Here is a 23,492-nt window from a genome sequence, read left to right on the forward strand (position 1 = left end):
GCGTTGCCGTTCTTGACACACACAAACCCGGGGCACATGCTACCATACCCTGTTCAAAGGCATCTTAATCTTTTATCTTGCCCATTCACCCTCTGAATTGCACACATACACAATCAATGTCTTTATTGTCTTGAGGCTTAGAGATCCTTCTTTAACCTGTCTCCTCCCCTTCATCTACACTGATTTGAAGTGGATTTAACAAGTGACATCAATAAGGGATCATAGCTTTCACCTGGTCAGTCTATGTCATGGAAAGAGCAGGTGTTCATAATGTTTTGTACACTCCGTGTAGCATGTATATAGACTGTTGACGAGGACTGCTGTTGCATTGGTATGGTTTATTCACAGTTCTATTACCTCTGGATCTTGGCCTCGAACTCAGCCCTCTGCCTGGCCATCTGTTGTCTGAGGCCAGTCAAGAGCCAGTGCATGGCCTGGGAGGCCGGGGGGACGCGGAGGTCCGGAGGAGCAGAGGGCAGGAAGACCTCCGAGCTGCCCGTGCTCAGGGGGGCATCAGTGAGGGCAGAGGAGGAGGCTGGGGAGTTAGGAGGGAGGTCCTCGTCTCCTGGGTCAGTCCTGAAGGAGGGGAATCTAGTGGACCCCCGTCCTGGGCTGGTTCTGACCACACCACACCCATTGTTTTCCAGGGACAGAATCTCACAGGAAGACCAGGAGCTTCTGGTGTCTACCATGCTGGCCGTGCCCACCTCCACCTCCACTGGGCCAGCAGGGCTGCCCCCACCACCATCCGCAGCCACCTCCTCCATGCGTTGTAGTGTGTCCAGGTTGTCATAGACAGACAGGGTACTGTCCTGAGCCTCACTGCTACCACTGGTGCCAGTAGTCCCCTGTTCTGCAGCCCAGCTGGGATCCTCTGGGCCCCTCCAGCCAATGAGCAGCATGCTGCTGGGTTCTGGGGCTGCCTGTAGCGTCACTGTGGATGCAGATTCTGTGAGTTGGGAGGCAGGGTGGGGGCTGTCTGCGGTCTCAGTGGGCTGGGACTCTGACTGGGACAGAGTGTGTCTGTGGTACAGAGGCCCAGAAGCAAGACTCACTGGAGAGAACACCTCAGCTGGCTGCTGCTGGTGGTCTGTGATGGACAGCCGTGTGGCTAAGCTGGTTTCATCTGGGTTTTGGGCCGAAACTCTCCTCTTAGGGATCTGAGGCAGGGAGAGCTGGCGGGAGCAAGGGGAAGGATGGTGTGCTAGCTGTTGTTGGGGGAGGTGCTCGGCTGTTATGCCCAGACTGTAATCATGCGACTGGGTCTGGGCTGTTGGCTGGATGTGCGCCCCCTCGAATGGGTCTCCTTTCCATCTCTGACATGGGTAAGAGTCAGGGCGTGAAGAGCCAGGGGCCTCTATGTCTCCCCCCTCCCTGGAGAAAAGGCACAGGTGTTCCCTAATCAGCTCGGACATAAGCTGCTGCACCACGGCTGCCCCTGGGGGGGGGGGGACAGACAGACAGACAGACAGACAGACACACACACACACACACACACACACACACACACACACACACACTGAGTAACAGCTGGACACATACAGTACAAACAGCATCACATGACACATAGCATGTTACACAACAATGTGTTGATATAAACACTGTCTCAAGGACACATGGGCAGACAGACAGACAGACAGACACTATCTTTATCTGCCTATATCTGTTTCAGTCGGTCTTCACTGGCTCTGTATCTGTTGGCTAGTTCTGTCTAGCTCTGATCCATGTCTCTTTCTCTGAATAACACTCTCAGCAGTGTAGGCTGGTGTGAGGACCTACAGGAGGACGGGCTCATTGTACTGGCTGGAATGGAATAAATGGAATGCTATCAAAAATATGGAAATCACGTTTGACTCCATTCCTTAATTTCAATTCCAGCCATTACAATGAGCCCATCCTCCTATAGCTCCTCCCACCAGCCTCCACTGACTCTCACACACCTCCAATGATACTCTCTGGATCTTCAGCTTTGGGTCGTAGGATGTTTGGGCCAAAAACAGTAGCCAGGTTCTGGGTGCTCATCTTGTTGCTGCTAGAATAGGACTGGACTTCATTCAAAAACCTGTATTGGCAGTGATTTATCTGTATGAGACTTGGGCAGAGTCGATTTTGTCACATCTGCTACATAACATACAGAAATGTGTCATGGTTGAACAGATGAGGCTGTATGGCGTATGTTGTGACTGGGCCACAGGCCAATTCTATTGGGTCGTTCCACCTCAAAAAGTCCAAGAAAGAGGATTTTGACATCCATTATCTCAAATTGTTCTGAAATCGTTTCTGTTGTTAGAAAAATATATGATTAGCATTTTTGCACCATTATTTTTTGGGGATACAAATCATTTGATCTCTGAGAAATTAAGCTAATTGATTTCACCCAAATTTGTCATTTTAATTTATAGGATTCATATAATATTCAAAAAATATAGTAACTGACATCTGATTTAGATCAACCTTTTTTTAACAATGAGTTAGACAGGATGGAAGGATGGTCAAAAGCCATGCTTCATGTGCAAATCATCCTGAAATAGCTCAAAATTGATTGTGTAACTCAATGTTACTTGGATATGAAACGTGAAAATGCTAGTATAGGTACCATTGACTTGCATTGGATTTCTGCCACAAATTTAAAAAAGTTAGCATTTGAAACAGTGTCCAGGTAAATAAAACCAAAGCATAGATTGCTGTCGTACCTGGTCCATAAAACTGCTTACAGGGTAAGGAAACCATTTGGCAATATGGGTGAACTATTTATTCCTTTAACAATGAGGGGGGGAATTCTTAAAAAATATATATATATATAATAATAATAGCAGGAACAGCACCATCTAGTGGACATGACCTGGTAATATTGGGGTGCAGGATGGGACATAAACCTAACAACTTCAATAACTCTGAACAGGGGGGGGGGAAACATCACTAAATTCACTGAGAATTTCTTACATAGGATGAAGAAACTCCAAGCCGCAGCTCCATACTACTAGTCAGACATAGAGAACTGATACCGTATACATTATGTACGGATAGGATTCTGGGTGGATAGGATTCTGGGTGGCTTTTGACAATCTATTTGGATTCCCCATCTTACTCGTTGTTAGAAAAAAAGTTTGGTCCCAATCGGATGTTGGGTACTATATTTATTGAATATTATATGACTTCTATAACTTAAAATGCAATCAATTAGCTTAATTTCCCAGATAATTATATTTCATCAAAATGATGTTGCAGGAATTCTAATCTTATCTGTTACTACAGAAATGATTTCAGAACCATCTGAGAAGGTGGGTGTCATGGCTTGTTGAAATGACATAAAACGAACCTATAGTGCAGGAATCATCAACTAGATTCAACTGCAGGCCGATTCTTCTTGAGCTAGATGGCCAGGGGGACGGAACATCATTACAAATCATTTGTAGACTGCAAATTGACCGCGAGAAACAAAAACAGATATAATATTTGACTCAAACAGAATCATTTCAAACCTTGCTTACGTTTGTATACGATCACATACAGTGCCTTCGGAAAGAATTCAGACTCCTTGACCGTTTCCACATTTTTTTGCATTACAGCCTTATTTTCTAATTGATTAAATTGTGTTTGTTTCTCAACAATCTACACACAAGACCCCATAATGATAAAGCAAAAACTGTTGTTGTTTTAAAAAATGTTTTCTAATTTATAAAAAATAAAAAACATTTATTACATTTACATAAGTAATCAGACCCTTTACTCAGTACTTGTTGAAGCACCTTAGGCAGACATTACAGCCTCCAGTCTTCTTGGATAAAATGCTACAAGCTTGGCACACCTGTATTTGGGGAGTTTCTCCCATTCTTCTCTGAAGATCCTCTCCAGCTCTGTCAGGTTGTATGGGGAGTGTTGCTGCACAGCTATTTTCAGGTCTCTCCAAAGATGTTCAATCGGATTCAAGTCCGTGCTCTGGCTGGGCCTCTCAAGGACATTCAGAGACTTGTCCCGTAGCCACTCCTGCGTTGTCTTGGCTTTGTGCTTAGGGTCGTTGTCTTGTTGAAAGGTGAACCTTCACCCCAGTTTGAGGTCCTGAGATCTCTGGAGCAGGTTTTCATCAAGGATCTCTCTGTACTTGGCTCTGTTCATCTTTGCCTCAATCCTGACTAGTCTCCCAGTCCCTGCCGCTGAAAACCCACACCACGCTTCACCGTAGGTATGGTGCTAGGTTTTCTCCAGACGTGTCACTTGGTATTCAGGCCAAAGAGTTGAATCTTGGTTTCATCAGACCAGAGAATCTTGTTTCTCATGGTCTGAGAGTCCTTTAGGTGCCTTTTGGCAAGCTCCAAGCAGGCTATCATGTGCATTTTACTGAGGAGTGGCTTCTGTCTGGCCACTCTATCATAAAGGCCTAATTGGTAGAGTGCTGCAGAGATGGTTGTCCTTCTGGAAGGTTCTCCCATCTCCACGGAGGAACTCTGGAGCTCTGTCAGAGTGACCATTGGGTTCCTGGTCAACTCCCTGACCAAGACCCTTCTCACCCGATTGCTTAGTTTGGCCAGGCAGCCAGCTCTAGGAAGAATCTTGGTGGTTCCAAACTTCATCCATTTAAGAATGATGGAGGCCACTGTGTTCTTGGGACCTTCAATGCTGCGGAAATATTTTGGTTCCCTTCCCCAGATCTGTGCCTCGACACAATCCTGTCTCGGAGCTCTACAGACAATTCCTTCAACCTCACGGCTTGGTTTTTGCAATGACATCCAATCTCAACTGTGGGATCTTATATAGACAGGACTTTTCAAATCATGTCCAATCAATTGAATTTTTACAGGTGGACTCCAATCAAGTTGTAGAAACATCTCAAGGGTGATCAATGGAAACAGGATGCACCAGATCTCAATTTCAAGTGTCATAGCAAAGGGTCTGAATACTTATATAGATAAGGTATGTGTTTTTATTTTTCATAAATTTGCACAAAAAAAATACTGTTTTCGCTTTGTCATTGTGGGGTATTGTGTGTATTTATTTAATTCATTTTAGAATAAGGCTGTAACGTAATAAAATGTGGGAAAATCAAAGAGGTCTGAATACTTTGTGAAGGCTCTGTATATCTCTCTATTATACTTTGGAAATGGGAATCCTTTGGAACAGATTCCCAACATTAAAATCACTTGGATTTCCAACAATAAACAAAGAAATACAAATAAATAAAGTACAATATCTTTTTATATTGCTCAGAAAAGTTGAGGTGCCAAATAAAATCCCCCGCGGCCCGCCAGTTGGGTAACCCTGCTGTAGTGACTCAATCCATTTCCATTCATTGCTTTGGAAATGCGTTAATCGTGAGGTTGTATGCAGATTTGACGTTATCTTGATGTAAATTACAGGTAAACGGTAGACTTACTGACAGATGTAGTTGAGCAGGTTGAAGTTAGCCACTGGAAGTTGATGAAGAAGATGCCGTAGTTCTGTCAAACTCTTGGAGACACAGGCAAAGATATTGTTGTAGGTAGTGCGCTACGACATTCCTATCACAATATTAACCATTGGTGGAGTTTATCAATTCGATTTCTCCCTTGGACTTTTAGATCAGCGGTTGTGTTCTGTCTTCATCTGTTAATCCGATGCATCTCAGCCTGCATGATGCGGCTGGAAGGACACTTACCTGCTTCCTCTCAGAGGAAATCTTCTTGCCACACACCAGGAAGTCCTGGTATCTAGAGAAGGGCACCAGTGGCTCTGGCAGCTCCCGCAGATACAGCTTCAGGAGCGACGCCACGGTGTGCACGTCTGTACTGCTAGGATGACAAACAAACACACACGCACATACACACACACACTTAAAATACAGCACATCACTACCAGTTTATGTGGGTGAGCAACTACATATGGTGAGACATCCAGACATACCTGGTGCATAGGTATAACTTCATGAACTTGGATCTGTTTGCTTGAGAACTGCAGTGTTTGCAATCAAGCAGAGCCTGTTTGTGTTGACTGGAGAGCTCTTACCTGTCAAAGGAGGGCTTCTCCCCAGCGTCGAAGGCATCCTGCAACTCTTTAACCAGCGTGGCCTGGCCTGGCTGGCGGAACAATCCCACCTCCAGAAGACCCCGCTCCCGGATGAAGTCCACACACTGCTCCACCACCAGCGGTGCCATGTGTACCCCGTAACGCCGCTCATACAGAACCGTCTCCTCCAGCCGCTGGCCAAACACGCCTGAGAGAGACAGAGAGGAGTGAGAGAGAGACAGAGAGGAGAGAGAGACAGAAAGACAGACAGAGAGGAGAGAGAGAGAGAGACAGAGAGGAGAGAGAGACAGACAGAGAGGAGAGAGAGACAGACAGAGAGGAGAGAGAGAGAGAGAGGATTTAAGATCACCCAGGCTAATTTAATAAACAGATGGTTATAGAGTGCGAGTTTGATGGTTCAGGGATTTTCTTTCCTTTCCTCAGACAAGAGAACTCAAACCCTCTATACCCCCAAACCACCTATCTACACAGCCTGCCTCACACTGCAGCTCTATGTGGGTCTCTGTGTGGGTCTGTGTGTTGGTGCCTGTGTGTGGGTCTCTGTGTGTGTCTCTGTGTGGTCTGAGAAACTCACGCCTCCTGAAGCTCAGAACCCGCTTGATCTTCCTGTAGGCAGAGTGGGAAAGGTAGCTGCTGGTCCTGTACACTGTCGCCTTGTTCTCCGGCATCTTCGCTTTTCTCTTCACATTTGTTCTTTCTCCGTCCAGATCTCTCTCTCTCTCTCTCTCTCTCACCGTCCAGATCTCTCTCTCTCTCTCTCTCCCTCTCTCACCGTCCAGATCTCTCTCTCTCTCACTGTCCAGATCTCTCTCTCTCTCTTTTTCCCCACCCAGATATTTCTCTCTCTCTCACCATCCAAATCTCTCTCTCTCTTTCTCCTTCCAGATCTCCGTCTCTCTCACCGTCCAGATCTCTCCCTCTTCCCCTCTTTTCCTCCACTCTTTTCTTTCTGGCCAGTCGGGCTGTTTGATGGGGGATTATGAGAGGACCCAGATGGCTTGTGACAGCTCGGCGCTGTGGAGACCAGTGCGTGTCCTCGCCCACTTTTATCTACCTCTTTTTGTTTTGTAAACTCTCTCCTGGCTGTTACTCCGTGTTATGTCTATTCTCTCCCTCCCTCCTCCTCTCCCTCTCTTTAGGTAAACAGATACGGCTCCTTGATCTGATGACTCAAGAAATGAGGGGGCAGACTTTCCTTGTCAATGCTCAACAGTGGTCCCTGAACTCAACTATGTGACCTAATCAGATAAATGAGCATTCCAAAGGAAAGAATTTCATTCTACAAGAAGAGGCATTGTAAAGTGCCGGACACATCAAAAACTCACAATCACTGAGGCATAGAATGAAGCAAACATCCCAATCAATTGAACAGCCACAGGAATATGAGCAATGTCAAAAAGTAATATAGAATGTTGAACTTTGGAAAGTAAAATCTCCTCTTCATTTTTGGTGGTTAACGTCTCCTCTTCAGAGTCTTAAGTAAAATGATTTGACAGGAGATTTGAGAGTCCAGTAATACTAGGTGTTCTACTGATAACACTGGTCCTTTCTTTCACCACTGAACATTGGAATGTCAGAACGTTGTTGCTGAATCCAGGTAAAGAGTTGTGGCTCGGCTCCTCTCATGCTCACCTCAGCCTTGGTTCCCAGGGCTCAAGTCCTTTTTTAGGCTGATAAACTTTACTCAATCTGGCATTGAAAAATCCAGAGGAACTACTTTCAGGCTGGATTGTGTTGACAAAAGAATCCACTTAGCTGCCATCTCTCCTAGAAGGTGTTATTATAGTAGTGTATTATTCCCTCCATTCCCTCTCAGAGGAGATGGAAGTCAGTGTTCCTGCGTTATCCAGCAGTAATGGTGTTTAGCACTATTTAGTTTGTCCAGAGGAGTAAGCTGTGGCCTTGCTGCACGTGCCTCTCCCTCCTTGTCCTATCCATTCATCCACATGCTTCAGGAATGTGTTTTCACTCAGCCAGTGCCATACCTCCCTCCCTTTCCAATACACTCCCAGTCTCCCCTTGAGCCACTCTCTTTTTCACCAATTAGATTATGTTGGTTCCCTCAGGTCGTACTCTTCAGTGTTCCTTCAATGACCCCCACTGTCCCACCAAGTACAATATTCACAGTGTTTTGTCTTTCGCATTCACTCGAAACTGAAAGCGCAAACCCCTGCTTTTAACCAGGGCAAGGTGACCGGAAACATGACCGAATACAAACAGTGTAGCTATTCCCACCACAAGGTAATCAAACAAGCTAAGCGTCAGTATAGAGTCAAAGTAGAGTCGCAATTCAACGGTTCAGACACAAGAGGTATGTGGCAGCCCCGTCACGGACCAGGATATCTTGCTCCCAGACAGACTAAACAACTTCTTTGCTCGCTTTGAGGACAATGCAGTGCCACTGACACGGTCCGCTACCAAAACCTGTGGACTCTCCTTCACTGCAGCCGACATGAGTAAAACATTTAAACATGTTAACCCTCGCAAGGCTGCAGGCCCAGATGCATCCCCAGCCGCGTCCTCAGAGCATGCGCAGACCAGCTGGCTGGTGTGTTTACGGACATATTCAATCAACCCTTATCCCAGTCTGCTGTTTCCACATGCTTCAAGAGGGCCACCACTGTTCATGTTCCCAAGAAAGCTAAAGTAACTGAGCTAAACGACTACCACCCCGTAGCACTCACTTCCGTCATCATGAAGTGCATTAAGAGACTAGTCAAGGACCATATCACCTCCACCCTACCTGACTCCTCAGCCCACTCCCCAGCCCACTCCCCAGCCCCCTCCTCAGCCCACTCCCCAGTCCCCTCTTCAGCCCACTCCCCAGTCCCCTCTTCAGGCCACTCCCCAGCCCCCTCCTCAGCCCCCTCTCTAGCCCCCTCCTCAGCCCACTCCTCAGCCCACTCCTCTGCCCACTCCCCAGCCCCCTCCTCAGCCCACTCTCCAGTCCCCTCTTCAGCCCACTCCCCAGTCCCCTCTTCAGCCCACTCCTCAGCCCACTCCCCAGACCCCTCCTCAGCCCCCTCTCTAGCCCCCTCCTCAGCCCACTCCTCAGCCCACTCCTCAGCCCACTCCCCAGCCCACTCCCCAGCCCCCTCCTCAGCCCACTCTCCAGTCCCCTCTTCAGCCACTCCCCAGTCCCCTCTTCAGCCCCCTCCTCAGCCCACTCCCCAGTCCCCTCTTCAGCCCACTCCCCAGTCCCCTCTTCAGCCCCCTCCTCAGCCCACTCCCCAGTCCCCTCCTCAGCCCACTCCCCAGCCCCCTCCTCAGCCCAGTCCCCAGTCCCCTCTTCAGCCCACTCCCCAGTCCCCTCTTCAGCCCCCTCCTCAGCCCACTCCTCAGCCCACTCCTCTGCCCACTCCCCAGCCCACTCCCCAGCCCCCTCCTCAGCCCACTCTCCAGTCCCCTCTTCAGCCCACTCCCCAGTCCCCTCTTCAGCCCACTCCTCAGCCCACTCCCCAGACCCCTCCTCAGCCCCCTCTCTAGCCCCCTCCTCAGCCCACTCCTCAGCCCACTCCTCAGCCCACTCCCCAGCCCACTCCCCAGCCCCCTCCTCAGCCCACTCTCCAGTCCCCTCTTCAGCCACTCCCCAGTCCCCTCTTCAGCCCCCTCCTCAGCCCACTCCCCAGTCCCCTCTTCAGCCCACTCCCCAGTCCCCTCTTCAGCCCCCTCCTCAGCCCACTCCCCAGTCCCCTCCTCAGCCCACTCCCCAGCCCCCTCCTCAGCCCACTCCCCAGTCCCCTCTTCAGCCCACTCCCCAGTCCCCTCTTCAGCCCCCTCCTCAGCCCACTCCCCAGTCCCCTCCTCAGCCCACTCCCCAGTCCCCTCCTCAGCCCACTCCCCAGCCCCCTCCTCAGCCCACTCCCCAGTCCCCTCTTCAGCCCACTCCCCAGTCCCCTCTTCAGCCCCCTCCTCAGCCCACTCCCCAGTCCCCTCCTTAGCCCACTCCCCAGCCCACTCCTCAGCCCACTCCCCAGCCCCCTCTTCAGCCCACTCCCCAGCCCCCTCCTCAGCCCACTCCCCAGCCCCCTCCTCAGCCCTCTCCCCAGCCCCCTCCTCAGCCCACCCCCCAGCCCCCTCCTCAGCCCACTCCCCAGCCTCCTCCTCAGCCCACTCCCCAGTCCCCTCTTCAGCCCACTCCCCAGCCTCCGTAACAAACTATTCCCCACCATACACACAGGAGCATCGCTGGGAATCATCCCTCTGTTGCTCCTATCTCTCTACACCTGAGAATCATTAACAGGGGAGAACAGTGTCAGAGATTGACAAAAAAATAGATGAGGTAGAATGATTTCTGTCCCCCCACTCCCCTGTGTCCCCCCACTCCCTTCTGTCGTAGCATACTACTTTGCCTGCAGGCTGCCAGCCCCCTCAAAATAACTTTCCACTGATCCCTTTATGAACTGCCCCTCTCCCCTTGTAGCACAAGCCTCTGTCGGGCGACGCTGGCCCCTGATGAGCCTCATGCAGCCCCAGCTGAGTCTGGCTCTTTGCTCTCTTGTTGGACATTATAAAGATGTTAATTGGGTGGTTGTGTGGCCTCAGTGAGCCTCTAATCTCTGAAGATCTCTCTCCTGGACGACGTCTCCTGGATGACGTTTCCTGGACGACGTGTGTGTCAGAGAGAGGCAGTAGGCTCAGGGATGGAGCGACTAACTGCTCCTGGGCGGTGCGAGGAATCCATTGTGAATGTTCATCTCTCTTGTGAAATTTGTTGCTGGGCATTGATCAGACCCAGGGTCAGATTTATATGGTACTGTAGGCACACAGTAGTTCAGCTAAACCTGTGAAGTGTGTGTGTGTGTGTGTGTGTGTGTGTGTGTACTCCTGTGCTCTATTTGCAGACCTCTAGGTGGAGCCCCCTATGTTTTGTCCCTGGGCCTTGAGACTGATGGAGCTTGAAGGGGAGCTGGCCCTTCTCTGGGTAACTGGTTTGAAGCCCAGGCAGGCACCCAGCTAAGGCAGACACACAGCTGTGCCCACCAAGGGGGAAGAGGAGCTAAGGCTGACGAATGCACACACACACAGGGCTGACTGGAAAAGTCAGACACTGGTCAGTTCAGGAAGTCTGTTGAACTAAAATCTATTAAACAATGTAACGTGACCAAATTCTACGGTAGAGAGTGAATTGATTGTTTGAATCTTGCTGGAGAGCACGTGTTGTATTTCTGGCAAACCAAACCTGAGTTTTCAAATCCAGCTGGATTTGTAAACAGTCGTGTTGGTCGACCGTTTCCAGTGAGAGACAGTGAGAGTGTCTGAATTTGAGTGATGTAGGCTAATGAGTGTGTAACAGTGTAGCAGTAGTGTTATAGGGAAGTTACCTGTAAAGGGTATCCAGACACCCTTGTTGAGGGTCTTGAGCCACTCCTCTCCCTGACCACAGCTGTTGGAGAGGAAGAAGTATGAGCCAGGGCTGACCAGTACATCTCTGTTCCCACCTGTGGTGGAGGGAGGGAGCAAGGGAGGGAGGGATGGAGGGAGCGAGGGATGGAGGGAGCGAGGGAGGGAGGGAGGGAGGGATGGAGGGAGCGAGGGATGGAGGGAGGGAGGGAGCGAGGGATGGAGGGAGCGAGGGAGGGAGGGAGGGATGGAGGGAGCGAGGGATGGAGGGAGCGAGGGAGGGAGGGATGGAGGGAGCGAGGGATGGAGGGAGCGAGGGATGGAGGGAGCGAGGGATGGAGGGAAGGAGGGAGAGAGTCACAGACAGACAGATAGCAAAGACGTGATGCACCAGGGTTATGAGTGTGTTTAGTTTGAGTAGACTGTGACTGCAGGCCACTGATGACCTCTACTTCAAATCAAATGTTATTGGTCACATACACATATTTAGCAGATGCTATTGCAGGTGTAGAGATAATACTTCATATTTCTCTGAGATGAGGAACAGCAGACAAGTTGCATTTATTGTTACAGTCCAGGGCCACAATTACCCTACAGATAGATCAATATGCCTGTCATTACAGATGACACGTTGGGTCGCCTCCCAAATTGTACCCTATTCCCTATCTAGTGCACTACTTTTGACCAGGGATATAGGGCTCTGTAGTGCACTACTTTCGACCAGGGATATAGGGCTCTGGTCAACTGTAGTGCACTATAAAGGGCTCTGGTCAACCATAGTGCACTATATAGGGTTCTGGTCAACCATAGTGCACTATTTAGGGCTCTGGTCAACCATAGTGCACTATAAAGGGCTCTGGTCAACCATAGTGCACTATTTAGGGCTCTGGTCAACCATAGTGCACTATAAAGGGCTCTGGTCAACCGTAGTGCACTATTTAGGGCTCTGGTCAACCATAGTGCACTATATAGGGCTCTGGTCAACAGTAGTGCACTATATAGGGCTCTGGTCAACCATAGTGCACTATATAGGGCTCTGGTCAACAGTAGTGCACTATTTAGGGCTCTGGTCAACAGTAGTGCACTATTTAGGGCTCTGGTCAACCATAGTGCACTATATAGGGCTCTGGTCAACAGTAGTGCACTATAAAGGGCTCTGGTCAACAGTAGTGCACTATACAGGGCTCTGGGCAACAGTAGTGCACTATATAGGGCTCTGGTCAACAGTAGTGCACTATATAGGGCTCTGGTCAACAGTAGTTTACTATATAGGGCTCTGGTCAACAGTAGTGCACTATATAGGGAATTGGGTACAGCAAAAATGATGTCCACTCTTTTCTGACTGGGATTGATTGGAAGTTTAGTCTTCTCTGATTGCCATGTATTTTAAGCATGGTTTAGATATGCCCCAACCAACCCCATCTCCATGTACTGCAGGACTCCTGAAAACCCCTGAAGTAAACTAAGTCATCAAAACTACCTGACCAGTTTGATCAGTGTATTTTCTCTAGTAATCAACACAGACACCGATTGGCCCCTTTACACTGTGAATACGAGATAGGACAAGTAGTGTAACGAGGCTACTTTTACACACTGTACGTAGATGTAGAGGTCAATGAATACATGCAGACAATAAAATCTTAAGCTTCATCGCATTAACGCTTGTGCTAATGAATTGACTGCTGATAGTGCAGATCAGGGGCATTTCATCTCTCCTTCACTCATACAGAGAGAGGGACAGACTGTGTGTGCATAAAGTGGTATACGCAGTGTCAGTGTCTGTCCTCTCTGCCCGTCTCCACAGGCCCAGAGACTGACATCCTCTCATATAGTCATACCACAGCACCAGTCAAACATGACTAGTCCCCAAAGCCCAATACAGATAACACGGTTTTACATTCCATGTGTTTCACAATCTCACACGTCTCCACCTCTCTCCGCCTCTTTCTGAAATCTTTTAGTTCATCTTTGAAGAGTGTAGGTGCTGGGAAAAGCTGTGTAGGATCCCTAAGTACACAAAGGAAGGGGGCTTTCTTGGAAATAGCAAGTGGGGGTGTTGTAGTAATGTTTAATGATCTTTATCTGCCAGCCTCAGAGGAATGTTTTTCAGGTACCACGTGTGATTTATGCTTGTGAGCTGTTGGGATTTATTCCAGTCAATTAAAGGGGCAATTTTTCTATAATGGTGCAGGACATGTGATTCTGGCTCCTCACGGTCACTGTGTCCTTTCAGGTGGACAATGGCCTGGCAGAATCAGATGGCTATTCTTTATCTTTCAGCACTTCTCGGGGTCAACAAGGGAAGAAGAGCTGAATGATTTTCATAATTGAATTAATATGCTTGCTGCCTTTTTTAAATACATTTTTCTCCAGAGATATTAATCACGTTATGGGGTTCTGGAAACAATTCAACTGTGCTCTCAATTCTGCTCACATTCTTTCTGGAAAAGAGTTTGGTGATTCATTTCAGGGAAGCCACTTTTCTTTTTGACGTGGTATAGTTGAACCCGCTCATTGAACCCGCTCATCCACTACTGAGAATGAATCAGACCAGGAATCAGCTACTTGGGAAAAACGTAAATACTTTACTGAATAATTGAGAACGTAACGATACAGAAAACTTTAAACCACAAACACTTGCACTTGAAACTCACTCGGGGTAAACACACAGGAAACTGAAATAAAGAACTAACAAAGGGAAACAGAAAACACACCTCTCTTAAAGGGGAAACAATAATGAAATAATAAGACACACCTGAGTACAATAAAAGTCTCTAGAGTGGTCTCTGCTGCCAGGAGGAATCATGACAGTACCCCCCCTCTAGGATCAGTTCCAGCTGCAGAGCCATGACGACCACCACCTAGTTGTTTGAAGTCTCTAACAAGACCCAGATTCAGGAAGTCCCAGGCAGGCACACAAGCCAGCTCCTCGGACCGTAGCCCTCCCAGTCCACCAGATACTGCAGGGTCCCTCTGACCCAAAGAACCTCCAGACACCGGACCGCGTAGGCCGGGCAGCCATCCACAAGTCAAGGGGGCGGAGGAGCAGGTTTGGAGGGAGAGAAGGGACTGGTCCTTACCAGCTTGAGATGGGAGACATGAAAGGACAGACAGACCCTCATGGACCTGGGAAGTTGGAGACAATAGGTGACCGGGTTGATGCAACTCAGGATCTTGAATGGCCCTATTTACCTTTATTTAACTAGGCAAGTCAGTTAAGAACAAATTCTTATTTTCAAAGATGGCTTAGGAACAGTGGGTTAGCTGCCTTGTTCAGGGACAGATTTTTACCTTTTCAGCTCAAGGATTCGATCTTGCAACCTTTCGGTTACTATTCCAACGCTCTAACCACAAGGCTACCTGCCGCCCTATGTAGCGAGGAGCGAGCTTCCACGAGTCCACCTTTAAGGGAAGATCATGGGTAGACAGCCACACCCGTTGACCCGGTCAGAGGAGCTGAAGAGGTTTTCGGTGTCGGTTTGCCTGATGTTGGTGTCAGGCAGAGGATCGGAGGAAGGAGGATCGCACTTTTGATCCAGGTGCGGCAACATGGTTGAATAAACGCCTCAGCCAAGACAAGGAACTTGTTCCAGTTGCTGGCCTGAGTGGAGACGAAGCAGGGGAGAAACTTCTCCAGCTCCTGGTTAGCCCGCTCAGTTTGACCATTCGACTCTGGGTGGTACACAGAGGAGAGGCTCACCGATGCCCCCAACAGGGAACAGAAGGCCTTCCAATACCGTGTGATGAGCTGGGGCCCACGATCTGAGACAATGTCCTGGGAAAGTCTGTGTAGTTGATAGACATGGGTAATCATGAGATCAGCAGTCTTGTTTGCTGAAGGCAACTTGGGTGAGGCGATTAGTTGGCTGCCTTGGAGAACCATTCGACGACCTCCAGGATAGTGGTAAGCTCCCGTCGGGGTCAGGTTCTCGGGTCTGGGCTTGTCGGGCCGTGGTCTCAATACTCCATATCACATGGCCACAATGCCTGAGCTGGGTATGATTGGGAAAGGGATCCCTTTCCTTGTTAGAGACATCGTGTTGGCGGGACAGGACGTCTGCCTTGTGATTCTTGGATCCAGAGCGATAGGCTAGTGTGAAATTGAACCTGTTAAAAAACAGAACCCACCTAGCCCTGCAAGCGTTCAATCTCTTGGCTTCTTGAATGGAGACCAAGTTCTTAAGGTCCGTCCAGATCACGAAAGGATGTGGTGCCCCCTCCAACCAGTGTCTCCACCCCTCAAGGGCCCACTTGACTGCCAAGAGCTCCCGGTTGCCTACATCGTAGTTGCGCTTGGAGAGTAGCATGAGCATGAGTGCAGTTTCTTGTCCTCCTCATTCTGCTGTGAAAGGACCGCCCCTGCTCCTGTGTTTCACCAGAGGTGAAACATCCCTTGAGCTCTAGGAATGCCCTGTCAGCCTCAGGGTCCAGCAAAAACGGGTCTGCGACTTGTGGGTTAGGACTGTGAGAGGCGCTGCCATCACACCAAAGTTGCGTATATACCTCTGTAAAAATGGGCAAACCCGGAACCTCTGGACCTGCCTGAGTGAGGTGGGACGGGGCCAGTCGGCGACCTCCTCAATCTTTACGGGGTCAATTTTGAGGCCTGGGGTAGAGATAATGTGACCCAGGGAGGAAACTTGTGATACGTGGAACTCACACATCTCTAGCTTGACCTATAGTTCACAATGCAGGAGGCGTCTCCGGACTTGTTGGACGTGCAGTATGTGTTTTGGAAGGGTCTTGGAGGAGATCAAGATGTCGTTGAGGTAAACAAAGACGAAACGATTCAACATATCTCTCAGGGTGTGATTGACCAATGCTTGAAAGACTGCCGGTGAGTTTGATAATCCGAAGGGCATGACTAAATACTCACAGTGGCCACTTGGGGTGTTAAATGAAGACTCCCCTCATCTCCCTCCCTGATTCTCACTAGATTGTAAGCGTTACAGAGGTCGAGAGGTCCAGTTTGGTGAAGAATTGGGCCCCTTGGAACAACTTCAATGCAGAGGACATCATGGGTAGGGGGTAGCGAATCTTGATTGTAATCTGGTTCAGCCCTCTGTAATCGATACAGGGACGCAGGCTTCCATCCTTTTTATCCACGAAGAAGAAGCCTGCATCAGCAGGGAATGTAGAGGGGCGATTGAAATCTGCCTCCAGCGACTGCTGGGTGCAATTGTTCATTACTGCTGCTCCATGGGTCAAGAGGGAGTATAGACGACCCCAGGTAGGTATGGCACCTTATAGAAATTCTATTGTAAGGACGATGAGGGGGAAGGGTGGCGGCCTGCCTCTTACTGAAATACTCCCGGAGGTCGAAGTATTCTGGAGGGAGAGTGGAAAAGTCTTGGTCTTCAAGGGATGCAGGAGGACATGGAAAGGGCTCTTGGTGGGGATCTTAGACATATAGTCTGGCAGTCCTTACCCCAGTCTAGTAGGTGTCCCATAGACCAGGAAACTGGTGGGTTATGTAGCGCTAACCAGAGTTACCCTAGGATAAAGGAGTTCTCAGGAGCATTGATCAAGAGAAACCTAAGAGTCTCAGAGTGGTTCACCCAAACCTGCAGTAGAATGGGCTTGGCCTGATATTCCACCTGACCGGAGCCAATGGGGCATCCATTGAGGGCTTGAATCTACAGAGGGATGGGACATTTCACCCAGGGAATTTGTAGCATCAATGAAATTATCTGCGGACCCGGAGTCCATAAAGGCTTGAATCTGGTACTGGCGGTTGTCCAGTGGAGGGTTGCGGGTAGTGACAGACGGTGACTGGGTAGCTGGGAGGTAACTTCACAGCTCGTCGGGTTCTCCCCATCTTCTGGCTAGCCCTGGTGTTTCCCAGCAGTTCTGGGCATGTAGCACGGAGATGGCAGAGACCTCCGCAGTAGAGGCAGCAGCCTTCGCACATGCGCCTGTCACGCTCCTGTGGGCTCAGATGTGTGCGACCCAGCTTAATGGGATTCTCCATGCTGGGCTAGGTGGGCTTGGGGTGCTAAGGAAATCAGAATGCTGGAGTGGTGTCAAAAGAGAGCTGTCTCCCCTGTTCTCGGATACGGTTGTCAATTCTGATTGCCAGCGTTATCAGGGTTTCGAGGTCCTCTCCCAGTTCCCAAGCAGCCAGTTCATCTTTGATGGAGTTAGACAGACCCTGGTGGAAAGCGGTAACCAGTGCCTCCGTATTCCACCGACTCTTGGTGGCGAGGGTGCGGAACTCAATGGCGAAGTCAGCCATTGGTCTGGCCCCTTGGCGGAGGTTGAACAGTCGGCTGGCCGCTTGTTGTTCGCCGACTGGGTAGTCGAAGACTCTTCGCAGCTCGGCAGTGAAGGCTACTATGGATCTGCAAGATGGTGGCTGCTGTTCCCACATCGACTCAGCAAGTGCCCATAGGGTCCCGGAGATTTGGGAGAGCTGTTCTTGCTGCCACGCTAACTGTGCTCCTTGGTGGGATTCCACATTCCGGATCTGGGTGATCTCTGCTGGGTCCATATTGGAGGTTAGTTCTTGCTGTGATGTGGCAGAGATTGAATCAGACCAGGAATCAGCGACTTGGGTAAAATGTAAATACTTCACTGAATAATTGAGAACGTTAACGATACAGAATACTTCAAACCAAAAACAACAAACACTAGCACTCAAAACTCACACGGGGGAAACACACAGGAAACTGAAATTAAGAACTAACAAAGTGAAACAGAAAACACACCTCTCTTAAAGTGGAAACAATCAGGAAATAATAAGACACACCTGAGTACAATAAAAGTCTCTAGGGCGGTCTTTGCCGCCCTCTGGTGTCAGGAGGAACCATGACATTCTTCACAAGGCCAGCGATGTAAAATAAGCCCATCTAAGGATCTTATCAATACCTACGGTTCTACTGTAAGGGCCCAGGCAGGCACTGTGGGGCTGTGTAACTCTGACTACAAGGCAGGTAGTAACTCTGACTGTGCTGCAGGTAGCCTAGCGGTTAAGAGACCTTGGGCCAGTAACCGAAAGGTTGTTGGTTTGAATCCCTGAGCCGACTAGGTGAAAAATCTGTCGATGTCATCTTGAGCAACGCACTTAATCTAATTGCTCTGGATAAGAGTGTCTGCTAAATGATGTAAATGCATTCCTCAGCCTACTCTGTGAAAACAGATCTGAGCAGATCTACATGTGATCTGGGTGCACAGTATGTGATCTCTATCTGGCACAAAATCATTTAAATCTATTCAGGAAACTTCAGTGATATTATTCCAATACTATTTATTGTAATGCAACACAGTATGGGCTAGAACAAGCCTTTTCTAACTAAAGTTACTCTCTAGCCCAGCCATACTCAACTGACTGACCCACAGTCCGGATCCAGACCCAGAGTTAATACCATGGGTCCCGACTTTAAAAAAAACCTGAATAATTGAGGAACTCAGTCAGGTTTTCAACTTACTTCTGCTGAGAGTTGTAATAGTAGAATGCACAAGGTTCATTTTCCCCAAAAAATAGCAGTTTTCCCTTTGCTATGTCATTCAATGAGTGACCTTATAGAGCTATTTATAACCAGAAATGTCCAGTTGATCTACTACTAGCCCAGGTCAGATAGCTAGTTAGCCTAACTTACCTGTCTATCTAAATACTGTAGTTATCATGGTGAGATTACGTGCCCAAAAAAAGGGTCCTCGAACCCCAAGGGGCCACAATTTATTTTGTTGATTCACTCAGGTATCATATGAACACACATAAGACATGGCAAAATGTGTAGAATTGCAGGAAATTAGGTTTAAAACTACAAATCTTTCTCTTCTCCAACAAGAGGGGTGTGAACAGTTTGAACATCTTAGGGTTGCATGGGGTGCGAATTGTAGTTTTTTTAATAATGCCGATATACGACAATATCCCTCAGGACCTTTGCCACCAGATTGCAGTTGAGTAACTCTGCTGCAGCCTGGTTGCTCCACATTCCTCTAGAATGATGCTCAATCCTCTAGTCCTTTGTCAGACGACTGTCTATCTCATTCTCTGTGTCTCATCTCGTCATCCCCTACCCACTCCCAGCTCATTATGTTGAGTACCACCTCCTTCTCCCCTATCTGTCAGGTTGCTGCTGTAAATCAGTGGTCTGGTTAATACAGCTTCGATGTCTTTCTCTCCTGCCTCCTGCCCCTCGTTCCCCTCTCCCCGCTGAACCCCAATGAACATGCACTATATGAACATCACTATATCACTCTCTGGTTCCCCTGGGACCCCCATGTTATCTGCCTGTGAGTGTGAGATCGGGCTCGGTACATCAAGACTCCGACTGGGAATTAATTAATTAACCCCCTCTGTGTTGCCCTCCTCTTACCGTTAGCAATCCATAGGGATATAGTCAAATTAGAACTGTTTAAGCACGGCCTGTACACGCTGAAACATCTGTCATACACATGAACAGAACTGTGATGATTTGGTCACACTAAGGACATTAAGTGCAAGCATTTCATTTTCAACAAGTAGAAGCAGTAAGTGAAAGATTCTTCATCACTTACACGTTTGCCTTGAGTTTAGCTTTATTGATGCACAGAATGGAAAAAGCTATATGAATGGTACACTGATGGATTTCAAATGGTTGGAGAGTAACCCTACATTTGGCTTTTTCACCATGGTCACAGGGAAGCATGCTTACTTTCTGCTGAATATGAGGAAACAGTCACATAGTAGAGCCGTCCAAGCCAGGTTAAAGTGAACCAGATCTGTCTCATGATGATGAGTAGTCTGACAGGATGAGTATGTGAGGCGAGGGTTGACACCTCACTCACCTTTCTGAGCGGCACTGTCGTACTTCCAAGACTTGAAGCAGGTGAGTCCCATACTGAAGGTCTGTCCAGCTCTAGTAATCACCTATCCTAGCCAATAACCCAGTCCTCTAAGCACATGTAATAATCCAATTGATTTTGCATGTAACACACACTGACAGCACTCCCTACCGACCCAACATCCATCAGGGAAGGCTCCCTAGTACTGCCATGGCCTGGATCCCCACACATACCTCTTTCTCTTTCTCACTCCCCCCCCCCTCTCTCTCTCTCCCTCCCTCTCTCTCTCTCTGTCTGACTGTCTCTTTCTACCTCTTTCCTTCTGTGTCCCTCCTCATCCACCTCATCGATTAACCAAACAGCCCCATCCTTTAAGCTGCGCTGCAGGGCCGGTTCCAGGCATAAGCGACATAAGCGGTCACTTAGGGCCCCCCCCCCCCCCCCCAGAATACGCACGGAGAAATTTCTAAATGTGGTTGTGCATCAGCAGTTCTTCTCTTGTTATGTCAGTCACTGATAGTCACTCAATTAGCCATGTCAGCTACCAATTTTTAGATTGGTAAGTTAGTCTAGCCACTAGCCAGCTATCTAAACTTGTAGTAATCATTGCTGAACACTAACAAGGTACGCAGGGCACGTGCCCAGGGGCCCTGTTGATTTTGTTGTGCACTCTCACTCAGATGTCATTAACATGGCATAAGTCATGGCAAAATGGGTAGAATTTGTTTATCTCTGCTCCATGGCAAAATTTGTAGAATTGCATGAAATTTGTTATAAAATTGCCACATGATCTCTCTGCCCTAGAGCAAAATGTGTAAAATTGCAGAAGACGTGCCTGAAACTTCTACTGCAGTGGGCCAAATCAGGGTCACAGAGAGTGTTTCTGGGTAGTCCTAAACAAACATCACACACATGGTTATGGGCTTTAAAAAGAGAAGACACCTTTACCATGTCAGATATAGAGTTGAAATGTATTAAATCTTGAGTTTGCATCCCAATATTACAGTTTATATACATCACAGAAGACTGAGATATTGTCACGACTCCTACCGAAGGTGGCTCCCCTTCCTGCTCGGGCGGTGCTCAGCGGTCGTCGTCACCGGTCTACTAGCTGCCACTGAAGGTGGCTCCCCTTCCTGTTCGGGCGGCACTCGGCGGTAGTCGTCACCGGTCTACTAGCTGCCACTGAAGGTGGCTCCCCTTCCTGTTCGGGCGGCGCTCGGCGGTAGTCGTCACCGGTCTACTAGCTGCCACTGAAGGTGGCTCCTCTCCCTGTTCGGGCGGCACTCGGCGGTAGTCGTCACCGGTCTACTAGCTGCCACTGAAGGTGGCTCCCCTTCCTGCTCGGGTGGCACTCGGCGGTCGTCGTCACCGGTCTACTAGCTGCCACTGAAGGTGGCTCCTCTTCCTGTTCGGGCGGCGCTCGGCAGTCGTCGTCACCGGTCTACTAGCTGCCACTGAAGGTGGCTCCTCTTCCTGTTCGGGCGGCGCTCGGCAGTCGTCGTCACCGGTCTACTAGCTGCCACTGAAGGTGTCTCCTCTTCCTGCTCGGGTGGCACTCGGCGGTCGTCGTCACCGGTCTACTAGCTGCCACTGAAGGTGGCTCCCCTTCCTGTTCGGGCGGTGCTCGGCGGTCGTCGTCACCGGTCTACTAGCTGCCACTGAAGGTGGCTCCTCTTCCTGTTCGGGCGGCGCTCGGCGGTAGTCGTCACCGGTCTACTAGCTGCCACTGAAGGTGGCTCCCCTTCCTGTTCGGGCGGCGCTCGGCGGTAGTCGTCACCGGTCTACTAGCTGCCACTGAAGGTGGCTCCTCTTCCTGTTCGGGCGGCGCTCGGCGGTAGTCGTCACCGGTCTACTAGCTGCCACTGAAGGTGTCTCCTCTTCCTGTTCGGGCGGCGCTCGGCAGTCGTCGTCACCGGTCTACTAGCTGCCACTGAAGGTGGCTCCTCTTCCTGTTCGGGCGGCGCTCGGCGGTCGTCGTCACCGGTCTACTAGCTGCCACTGAAGGTGTCTCCTCTTCCTGCTCGGGCGGCGCTCGGCAGTCGTCGTCACCGGTCTACTAGCTGCCACTGAAGGTGGCTCCTCTTCCTGTTCGGGCGACGCTCGGCAGTCGTCGTCACCGGTCTACTAGCTGCCACTGAAGGTGTCTCCTCTTCCTGCTCGGGTGGCACTCGGCGGTCGTCGTCACCAGTCTACTAGCTGCCACTGAAGGTGGCTCCTCTTCCTGTTCGGGCGGCGCTCGGCGGTCGTCGTCACCGGTCTACTAGCTGCCACTGAAGGTGGCTCCTCTTCCTGTTCGGGGGGCGCTCGGCGGTAGTCGTCACCGGTCTACTAGCTGCCACTGAAGGTGGCTCCTCTTCCTGTTCGGGCGGCGCTCGGCGGTAGTCGTCACCGGTCTACTAGCTGCCACTGAAGGTGGCTCCCCTTCCTGTTCGGGCGGCGCTCGGCGGTAGTCGTCACCGGTCTACTAGCTGCCACTGAAGGTGGCTCCTCTTCCTGTTCGGGCGGCGCTCGGCGGTAGTCGTCACCGGTCTACTAGCTGCCACTGAAGGTGTCTCCTCTTCCTGTTCGGGCGGCGCTCGGCAGTCGTCGTCACCGGTCTACTAGCTGCCACTGAAGGTGGCTCCTCTTCCTGTTCGGGCAGCGCTCGGCGGTCGTCGTCACCAGTCTACTAGCTGCCACTGAAGGTGGCTCCTCTTCCTGTTCGGGCGGCGCTCGGCGGTCGTCGTCACCGGTCTACTAGCTGCCACTGAAGGTGTCTCCTCTTCCTGCTCGGGTGGCGCTCGGCGGTCGTCGTCACCGGTCTACTCGCTGCCACTGAAGGTGTCTCCTCGTCGTCACCGGTCTACTAGCTGCCACTGAAGGTGGCTCCCCTTCCTGTTCGGGCGGTGCTCGGCGGTCGTCGTCACCGGTCTACTCGCTGCCACCAATCCCTTTTCCCTTTTCTGTTGGTTTTGTCTTATTAGTTACACCTGTTTCGTGTTTACGTTTAGTTGGGCTATTTAAGCTGGTCGACCCGCCTGCTCTTTGTGCGGGCTTATTTTTCCCACTGTGTTTGTGTGTGGTAGTGTATTGATAGCGTGTTTCCTTTTGGGGTTTTACCTCTGGACTTGTTAGGTCCTGGTTTTGGGTATCATGTTTGTTGCGCCCGTGAGTTTTGGCGCACACGATTTTCCCCGTGCCTAAATAAAGCACTACTCAGTACTTTCTGCCTCCTGCGCCTGACTCCGTACCCACTATGCTTAAGTGCGTCACAGACATAACAAAAGTGCTTGAAATAAAAACAATGGATTTTCAGCGTTTTTATTTTATTAATTATTTAATGTTTATTGATTATGAAATTATGAAAAATATGACTAGCAGTCCACCCATGAGGCCAG

General features: G+C 49.7%; 2 protein-coding genes across 4 annotated transcripts in view; one reads left to right on the top strand and one right to left on the bottom strand.

Annotated features, from left to right (window-relative positions):
* LOC109878716 (rho GTPase-activating protein 24) overlaps positions 1-7,272 on the bottom strand; it is a 14,067-nt gene extending 6,795 nt beyond the window's left edge. For 2 of the 3 annotated variants that reach the window (XM_020470924.2, XM_031809148.1), the window contains exons 1-6: positions 6,575-6,794; positions 5,980-6,187; positions 5,633-5,765; positions 5,372-5,445; positions 1,941-2,062; positions 358-1,438 (exon numbers count right to left, since the gene is read on the bottom strand). In XM_020470924.2, the coding sequence (XP_020326513.2) occupies positions 358-1,438; positions 1,941-2,062; positions 5,372-5,445; positions 5,633-5,765; positions 5,980-6,187; positions 6,575-6,668 (1,712 nt within the window). In that variant the 5' untranslated portion in view covers positions 6,669-6,794. Of the gene's footprint in view, positions 1-357; positions 1,439-1,940; positions 2,063-5,371; positions 5,446-5,632; positions 5,766-5,979; positions 6,188-6,574 lie in introns of all 3 variants that reach the window. The other variant, XM_031809147.1, reaches the window with a different exon arrangement.
* Positions 7,273-8,090: 818 nt separating this feature from the next.
* LOC116358260 (sialidase-like) lies at positions 8,091-10,456 on the top strand. Its single transcript, XM_031809079.1, has 4 exons — positions 8,091-8,112; positions 8,756-9,401; positions 9,487-10,150; positions 10,424-10,456. The coding sequence occupies exons 1-4, from the start codon at positions 8,091-8,093 to the stop codon at positions 10,454-10,456; spliced, it is 1,365 nt and encodes a 454-aa protein (XP_031664939.1).
* Positions 10,457-23,492: the final 13,036 nt, after the last annotated feature.

The sequence above is a fragment of the Oncorhynchus kisutch genome, linkage group LG29, assembly GCF_002021735.2.
Source record: "Oncorhynchus kisutch isolate 150728-3 linkage group LG29, Okis_V2, whole genome shotgun sequence".
NCBI lineage: Eukaryota > Metazoa > Chordata > Actinopteri > Salmoniformes > Salmonidae > Oncorhynchus > Oncorhynchus kisutch.

Excerpts from the sequence above, each read along its gene's own strand:
- LOC116358260 (XM_031809079.1), top strand. The coding sequence starts at position 8,091 with ATGACCCCCACTGTCCCACCAA. Across the intron at positions 9,402-9,486 it reads CCTCCTCAGCCCACTCTCCA|CCCCCTCCTCAGCCCACTCC; the intron begins GTCCCCTCTTCA and ends CCCCCTCTCTAG. Across the intron at positions 10,151-10,423 it reads CAGCCCACTCCCCAGCCTCC|CACAAGCCTCTGTCGGGCGA; the intron begins GTAACAAACTAT and ends CTCCCCTTGTAG.